The sequence below is a fragment of the Sinocyclocheilus rhinocerous genome, unplaced genomic scaffold (assembly GCF_001515625.1).
Source record: "Sinocyclocheilus rhinocerous isolate Xijiao unplaced genomic scaffold, SAMN03320098_v1.1 scaffold2440, whole genome shotgun sequence".
Taxonomy (NCBI): domain Eukaryota; kingdom Metazoa; phylum Chordata; class Actinopteri; order Cypriniformes; family Cyprinidae; genus Sinocyclocheilus; species Sinocyclocheilus rhinocerous.
The window spans coordinates 133,247-142,686 of NW_015659942.1; the positions used below are offsets into that span (position 1 = coordinate 133,247).

The 9,440-nt window shown below is 38.1% G+C and overlaps 1 protein-coding gene across 4 annotated transcripts in view; it reads right to left on the minus strand.

Annotated features, from left to right (window-relative positions):
• Positions 1-9,440, minus strand: part of LOC107724641 (zinc transporter Slc39a7-like) — a 23,296-nt gene that overhangs the window by 4,606 nt on the left and 9,250 nt on the right. For 2 of the 4 annotated variants that reach the window (XM_016533642.1, XM_016533639.1), the window contains exons 2-4: positions 7,079-7,398; positions 659-827; positions 197-244 (exon numbers count right to left, since the gene is read on the minus strand). In XM_016533642.1, the coding sequence (XP_016389128.1) occupies positions 197-244; positions 659-827; positions 7,079-7,393 (532 nt within the window). In that variant the 5' untranslated portion in view covers positions 7,394-7,398. Of the gene's footprint in view, positions 1-154; positions 245-658; positions 828-7,078; positions 7,399-9,440 lie in introns of all 4 variants that reach the window. The other 2 variants (XM_016533643.1, XM_016533641.1) reach the window with 2 other exon arrangements.

Below are 9,440 nucleotides of genomic sequence, written 5' to 3' on the forward strand. Positions count from 1 at the left end.
CTACCGTGTGAGTGACCATGTGACTCCTCACTACCGTGTGAGTGACCATGTGACTCCTCACTACCGTGTGAGTGACCATGTGACTCCTCACTACCGTGTGAGTGACCATGTGACTCCTCACTACCGTGTGAGTGACCATGTGACTCCTCACTACCGTGTGAGTGACCATGTGACTCCTCACTACCGTGTGAGTGACCATGTGACTCGCCGCTTCCGTGCGACTGGCCGTGATGAGAATGAGGCTCTGTGTTGAGATGAAATCGAGGGGTGAAGGTTCGACTGGTTAGCAGGGCAGATTTCAGAACTACATCTGCCTGCAACAGTAGCCGAGTCAGCTCTTCATATAAATGAAATCTACACTACCAAAGCTAGACATGGATTTATACAGTTCATAAAACAATACACAATTCAGAAAACTCTGCTGCATCCTAGAATTAAACTGCTGGTCTCGTCTGGCCAGAGGAGAACGGCACACTATTTCCCTGTTTAATACTGTAAAGCTGCTTTGACACAATCTGCATTGTAATAAGACTTCAGTTCGGACTTGACTTGAGTACGCTAATATATTTATATTATTCCAGTATAGACGCAAGGGAAACTACAGACAAGGCTACGGTCGGTCATGTGACAGGATGTGATGGTCACGTGACTCACTCACCCAGCGCATGAGGGATGAGATGCAGGAACGCGTCTCCGAGCAAACCTCCGGACGCGAAGCTCAGGAGCACTTTGAGCAGGTTCTGGTGCTGGTCCGTGTTTGACTGCACCGGGATGAGGAAGAGGATGAGGAAGGGAGCAGCGCTGATGAGCAGAGTCGCTCCAACCGCCTACAACCAGCAAAGAGAGAGAGAGTTTACAGCTGGACCTCCACAGACCCCTGGAGGTTAGAGGAGGCACTGCAGAGCGCCTGAGGACTGACAAATAAAAACAACATGTCAGAATTCTCTAAATGTTCTGAATATTATTTTTCTGTGGTTAATGTGCTCTATAGCTTTAAATATATACATGTAAACATAACCTAATCCCATTCTGATCAAGTCAATATTATTTTGATTATTTTGTTTAACTTCAGATGGTCCAGCAGTTTGTAATCTGATTGCATGAGTCATGTAAAACATATACAGTATATGCACACTTATGACTACACATAATTCAAAACATAAAAACACTTAGCAGTAAAAAAACTACAAAAAAAAACTAAATCATTCGCATACTATTAGGTTATAGTTAATTCATAGTTAATAAATTGTAGTTTCTACATTATTAATATATTAAAAGTAGTGCTGACAAACGATTAATCGCAATTAATCGCATCCAAAATAAACGTTTTTATTTACATAATATATGTGTGTGTACTGTGTATATTTATTATGTATATATGAATACACATATATTTTGAAAATATTTACATGAATTTACATGTAGTATATATTTATATTCATTTAATTTATATGCAATATAAATATATTTAATATATAAACAACATATTTTTCTTAAATATATACATGCATGGTTGTGTATTTATACACAGTACACACACACATACTATGTACAAATAGTAGGTAACACTTTATTTTAAGGTGTCCCTGTTACATATGTTACATGTAATTACTATTATAATAACACTAAATTATGCATAATTACATGCAAGTAACCCTAAACCAAACCCTAATCCTAAACCTATTTAGTAAATACATGTAGTTAATTAATATTACTCAGTACTTAAACGTATAATTACACTGTAACACGGATACAAAGTGTAACTAAATTGTGAGTTCTTCATTCATTGTCATTGTAATTAAAACATTTTAATTGTAGGGATACACCGAAATGAAAATTATTGGCCAAAGCCGAAACCGAACAAAATGAAACACTGGGCCGAAGGCTGAATACCGAACACCCATTTTCATATGATTCTTTAGGGTCTTAATGAAAAGTCTATAACATATTTTGGTTAAAGTTTCTCAATGGTAGTGTAAAACAACACCCTTTTTACCCTGTCAAAAACAGCTCTGTTCACAGCGAGCCGTTTCGGTGCATGTCCCTTTAAATGCTAATGAGCTCTGCTGACCCCGCCCGAGCTGTTCTCATGAGACTGTTTACTTTAGCCGCAGAACTCGCTAACTAGCACGTTATTAGGAAAGGCGATTTGCAAAGATTCATTAAAGAAGCTTATACACACTTCTTCTGGAGGTGATGCTTGATCACGAATGATTCGTGTGAACATAAACACATTTAGGCAGATCGGGGACGCATTCCCTTCAGAAACAAACGTAATCCACTGCGTTTTCAGCGGCTCAGATGTCGGGAGTAAATGACGACTGCTATGTTCATTATTACATCCAACAACAGAACACCTCAATCTCTTAGGAGTCATTCTTGTCTACATCTGCTCCGGCGGTGAAACAATGGAGGACTGTCTACAGCTCACTCAGGGCGGAGCTGTGATAAAACACCAGCGTCAATCAACTATCGTGGGAGGGGCCTGGGTCAAGAATCTGAGAACGGCTTGATCTGAGAAAGTGGTTATGATTTTTGGGGATTTAAAAAAAACACTGGGTGTATTTTTATCATTATAGGGACACATTTCAGTTCAAGACACATTTCAGTTCAAACAACATGTAAAAGTGAATTTTGCATCCGATGACCCCTTTAATAGAACTGTTGTAATTATTATTATTGTTTGACTTTTTATTTTATTTTACAGAACAGTAAAATTACAATACTAACAATATGAATGTTGATGGAATTCTAGCTTTTTCTCAGCTTTTCTTTTGGCGGAAACCCGCAAGAAGACCTCAGTGTTTCTTTTTGTTGACAACAGCAGATTTATAAATGATTCTCAATACGAATTTGTCGCACAGATTGCATTGTCACATGCCTTGTAAAAATTAATTTAAAAAAATAGGGCTATCAAAATGAATGTGTTAATAACGCGTTAATGCAAATTCATTTTAATGGCACTCATTTTCTTTTTGACCCGTAGCCTAGCCCGTAGTTGGAGAAATGGAGATGCACAGTGTTGCCAACTTAGCTACTTTTTTTTTCTTCTTTTTTTCAAAAAAGCGCCTAGCGACAAATCTTTAGGCTTTGCCCAAACCTTAGGCCTATTTAGTTTCTGAGACTCGCCGGTACTGCTCTGTTCAGCGAGCGGCTGAGAGGAGCAACTCGCTTTCAGTTAAAACAGATATTATGTTGTTTCTCATTCTCAAAATATATCAATGAAAACAGTTTTATTGAGAATTTAGCTGCATCAAAATTAAAGGGATAGTTCACCCAAAAATGAAAATTCTGTCATTAATTACTCACCCTCGTGTCGTTCCAAACCCGTAAGACCTCTGTTCATCTTCGGAACACAAATTAAGATATTCTTGATGCAATCCGAGAGCTCTCATACCCTTTATAGACCACAACGCAACTGTAATGTCCCCAGGTCCAGAAATGTAGTAAGGACATTGGTAAAACAGTCCATGTGACATCAGTGGCTCAACTTCAGTTTTGCGAAGCTACGAGAATACTTTTTGAGTGCAAAGAAAACAAAAATAACAATTTATTTAACAATTCTTCTCCACTGAGTTACGTCTTCCGCCATTACGGGTTTGGAACGACATGAGGGTGAGTAAAATGACAGAATTTTCATTTTGGGGTGAACTAACCCTTTAAGTATGTGGGCACAGAGAGGCAAACAAATGTAATAATAAATAATAAATGTACATTTTGCATGTTCAGAAGAAGTGAGCAGGCTTGTGTAAGTAAATTGCTCAGAGCAAATAAAAGAGAAGTAATGGGAACCTGGTATTTCTATGTTGTTTTTTTCATGTGTCTAATAGACATGAACAAGTTATTTGAAAAACATCTATGACCTTTGAATCATGTCTAGTCTTCATGCTCTATGTTGTGTATGGTTTCACTAATAAACATACATTTGCATAAAGCATCCATATCTGTCCATGCCCATGTTGATTAGAGTATTAAAAACGCGAAAAGTATTAATTTAAGGTACATTCAGAACAGATAAAAATGTGCGATTAAATTGTGATTAATCACGAGTTAACTCATGACAATCATGTGATTAATCGCGATTAAATATTTTAATTGATTGACAGCCCTAAAAAAAAAAAATTCTGAGCAACTGATGAGTAACGTTGTTTCAGAGCAGAATTTCCTCGCGCTTTGGACTCTTGAACCCTGGCTAGCGAGCTCGCGCAGCGCTGTTTGAACACATGCAGTTCATGCGTGTATTAGAAAACATTCTGCAGTTTATTTACCAGTGGTGGACAGTAACGGAGTAGCTTTACTTCGTTACTGTACTTAAGTACATTTTTCAAGTATCTGTACTTTACTGGAGTCGTTTTATTTTGAGTAACTTTTACTTTTACTTCACTACATTCCAAAGCATAAGATCGTACTTTTTACTTCACTACATTTCATAAAACATACCGTTACTCCTTATAATATATCACGTGCTCCGAGACGCAGAAGCGGTGTCTGATTCAAGAACGAACTGATTCTTTTGATTGAACCTGTTAAATCGGTTTACAAATCGACAGTGTAAGCTTCATAGTGAACATTACTACATCACTCTTGTCAATCTAGTCCATATCAACAACAAAACTATATCTTGACTCCATATAGTGGTTATTTTGGGAAAATCCCAGGTATTTTGAGCAGTAGGATTATAAAAATATGCGCTTCCCAGAACGTTGCATGGTGGTTATTATTAAATAACCTAAAAATGACTTCTCGACAAACGTTCCCTAATGGTTATTTTTTGCAGCCATAAAATAACATTCCCAGAATGTTGCAGTATGGTTATTTTTAAAATAACCTAATAATAACTTACAGAGAATGTTCCCTAATCGTTATTTTTAGGTTATTAGATTTACTGTCACGAATCCTGTCCATGGACTTCCGTTCAATCACCACCAGAGGTCACCCTTCCATTACATTGACTCTTGCACTACACAAACTGTTGCATGTCATCTCGGACTACATATCCCATCATCCATTGCACTGATCACTCAGATCCCTTTCAGGCTGCCGAGTATTGTATGCGCATATCGCTAGTTGTGATAGCTACGTTACGGAGCCTGCTTTAAGTTTCTTAGTCTAGCCTAGTCTTGCCTTGTCCGTTTTCTCGTCTTCTGATCATTGCCTGTGTACTTTGGATTACCTCTCTCGTCTTACCCTGTTCGGATACTGTTTGCCCCTGTCTGGACCTTTGCTTTGTACCTGGATTATCTCTCTAGTCTTGCCCTGTTGGATTTGACCCTCGCTTGTTTACCGGACTACCCTTGCCTTGTCTTCTACATACCAGTTTGCCATTGTCTGACCTATTCCTGTTTATGACTACGTCTTAATAAAAGCTTTGCACATGGATCCGCATGTCTCATGTTCTGGTTACTCCATAACATTTACATTTAGTCATTTAGCAGATGCTTTTATCCAAAGCAACTTACAAATGAGGACAATGGAAGCAATCAAATTCAAGATTATTATTTTCCAACCACAAAATAAAGTTTCCAGAAAGTTGCAGGGTGGTTATTTTTAAAATAACCTAAAAATAACTCATATAGAACATTTCCTAATGGTTATTCTCAGGTTATTTTATAACCCTGTAAACTATCTTTCTAATGAAACGTTGCAGATGTTTTTTTTTTGTGTAATGACACAGTCCTGAAATTCGTTTAATGCAAATAAAATACTGTATTTATTAAAATACAGAAATTAGATCAATCAAAACACGTTTTAAATTATAATAAGCCAGGGTTAAGCATAGAGTGATAACAGAAATAATAAATGCGTGGGTTTGTTTCATCTTCATTTACTCTCGCTTCACCACTCTCACAGAATTAAAAAATTTACAGTAATTTTGTTTTACTGGCTAACTGACTCGTTCATTCATCGATCTCTTTATTGAAAGATTACTTAAAATTAATATAATTATGAGAGTAAATATGATTTCAGAGGGATTTGACATGCCTAACTGAAGAGAACATGATGTTAAACGAGAAGTTTTTGTTTACGGATCAAAAGAAGAATGTCCCGCTGCACAAACTGTACACTTCAGTGGTAAGAAATGAATGCACTGTATGAATGTAAGTCAAGAATGTAAGTCAAGTAATTAAAAAAAAACAAAAAAATTTATATCAGTGAATAAATGTCATATTTTATAAACCATACACTGTGTAGCAGTCATTTTAATTTGGTGTTGAAGAAATGTAAATTCTGGGTACCCCGTAAAGGACAGATTTAATATTATTTAATCTTACATATGATGTGCTCAGATTATTTTTCCTAATTAAACAATAGATGAAAACAAGATATGATTTCTGTAATACTGATTAGGCGTCCATACCACTTATACTATACTGGGTCGTGAGTGTGCTGGATGATTACTGATGTACAGAGGGGTAATCATATTGAGTAAAGAGGTTAGGGAAACATTATAATAACGTTAAGGGAATGTTAAAATAACGTTATAATAATATTATACAAACCAAAAACTAACGTTCTACTTCTGCTAAGAAAACTGTTAAACCAAAAAAAAAAAAACCTTAACAAAATAATGTTCTGGGAACGTTATAACGACATTATGGGTATGTTCTACAAACAAAAAACTAACACACTGGTAACGTTATAATATTGTTAGGGGAACGCTAGAAACCAAAAAACGAACGTTCTGGGAACAAAAAAACTAACGTTATGGCAACATTCTACAAAAAAAAACGAACATTCTGGGAGCCAAAACATTATAGTAATGTTTGGGGAATGTTAGAATAATGTTCTACAAACAAACAAAAAATGTTCTGGGAACAAAAAAACGAACATTCTGGGAACATTGGAATAATGTTAGGGGAACATTTTACAAACAAAAAACTAACGTTCTGGGAACCAAAAATCATTAGCTTGGAATGTGCTAACAATTTCAGACTACAATTTATAAACTATGAATTAACTAGTTTGCAAATGATTTATAAGTACTTTATGACTGTATTAAGTATTAACATTTTATAGAATTCACTGAATCTAAAGTTACTGACTTACTGTGACAATCTCATCCATCAGTGTGTTTTACCTGCATCCAGAGCTCCACCATGTTCCGCTTCCCTGCTTCCACATCGCTTTTCATTCGCTCTGCTCCGTGTTTGTGTGAATGTCCATGATCGTGATCGTGCACATGCCCGTGATGCTCGTCTTCAGCATGGGGCAGGTTGGCTTCAGCGCTCCATTTGCTGGCCCCATGATGCATCTTGACCCCTCCGTGTGAGTGTCCGTGGCAGCCGCCATCTCCGTGAGAGTGTTCGTGATGATGGTGCGAGTGAGCGAGCGTCTGCTGACACACCGCCATCCCAACAGCGATCAGAAACAGTGCTCTGATGAAGCTCCTCATTCCTCCTGCACGCAAACACAGTGAGCATCATCAGTGCCATAATGGACACATGAGTGCACTGATTGAGTTCACGATGTCCATGCACTTTATCTTTATAGGGGTCATGAACTGAGAAACCAAAATTCCCTTGATATTTTGAAATATAAGAGGTCTGTGACGAGTGGGGCGGGGCCGAGAGCCGTGGAAACGGAGCGAGGCCGGTGGAGTTAATGATAATGAGTGACACCTGCGCCACTCACCGGTCTCTCGTCCTTCACTGTCATTACTCCTCCCTTTATCCTTCCGGAGCTCCTCCGTGGGACGCGAGACCGGCAAGTAGCACAGGTGTCGCTCATTATCATGAACTCCACCGGCCTCGCTCTGTTCCAACAGCTCTTGGCCTCGCCCCACTCATCACAAGGTCATTGTAATATAAAAACATCTTTGTAAGTTTCAGAACTCAAAACTTTCTCGTTAGTCTAAAAACAGCTTATATTGAAGGCAGTCTGCCAAAACCACATCTTGTGGAATGTTCTACTCTATGATGTAATAGTGTGGATAAGCACCGCCTCCGCAGAAGAAGATCAACTCCTGCTTCTACATCACTGCCTGTTTATCCCCACCCACCGATTCTACAGCACTGCCTGTTTAGCCCCGCCCACCGATTCTACATCGCTGCCTGTTTATCCCCGCCCACCGATTCTACAGCACTGTATGTTTAGCCCCGCCTACCGATTCTACAGCACTGCCCACCGATTCTACATCGCTGCCTGTTTATCCCCGCCCACCGATTCTACAGCACTGTATGTTTAGCCCCGCCTACCGATTCTACAGCACTGCCCACCGTTTGTAAAAGCGCTGTGCGCATTTTATTTTCACTTTCAAATTAGCAGCAATTCGGCATCAATTGCTTGATTCAATTCAAGCAACAACAAAATACAACGTAGAACATAGAACTTTTATTAACAAAACGAATAAAAATGCACCATGCTATATGCCTAATATAAAATGACAAATAACTTACACAAAGTTTAGGTATACAAAACTGAAGATCAGTAGGCTATGCACTGTGGAACCAAATAAATAAGAAACGTATGTTTATTAGCAAAACAAATAAGAAAGCTTGGAGACACGGCATACTTGATGTAAAAAAAAAAGAGTTTAAATAAAAATCAGCAAACATTGTGGAACCAAATAAAAAAGTATATATCACTTTATATAAATGGCAGAAGTCAACAGACTTTTCAAAATCTAAAATATTTTTTAAAACAGGCGCTTCTGCATGTCGTTTTGAAACTCTTCTGTCATCGTCTTGTCTGTCCCACCTCACTCTTCTTGTCAGCTTCTCACGTGATAAATTAAATCTGATGTGATGCGACTGTCGTTCGGCACACTGCATTGAGCAGCCGCATTCAGTTTTAATTGTAGTGTCTGTTCTTTAAATGAACTAAATTATTTTTATTACTATAAATAATCAAAACGACGGTGGGGTCGGTGTCGTGGTGGGCAAGTGACATAACCGGTGTAGAGGCTTCACACCGGTAAAACCGTCAACACCATCTATCGCAGCAACCCTACCGCCCACAGATTCTACATCACTGCTTGTTTAGCTCCACCCACCGATTCTGCATCACTACCTGTTTAGCCTAGGGATGCATCGATCCGATACTCAGTATCGGTATCGACTCCGATGCTGGCATTTTCTGATCGGTATCGGTAAGACAAGACCGATCCGATGTGTGTATACTATTCTAGGTCATTGCACACCGAGTCTGAAATTCTCGTCTGAAATTTTTGCATGTTAAAAAATAAATACGACTAGTGGTTCAACGGATCACAAATCTCACGGTTCGGATCACATTACGGTTTTTGACCCACGGATCGGTTCATTTTTCGGATCAGCAAGAAAAGAAAAATATTTCTATTTAACTTGCTTTCCATTTATTACTTAAAGCGAAGTACTTATTTGATACCACAGCAAATACTACTAGATTAACTAAGAAAGTTTAAACATGATTAAAGACACAAGAGAACAGCCAGCAAAAATAAGAACAAATACACAAATTAC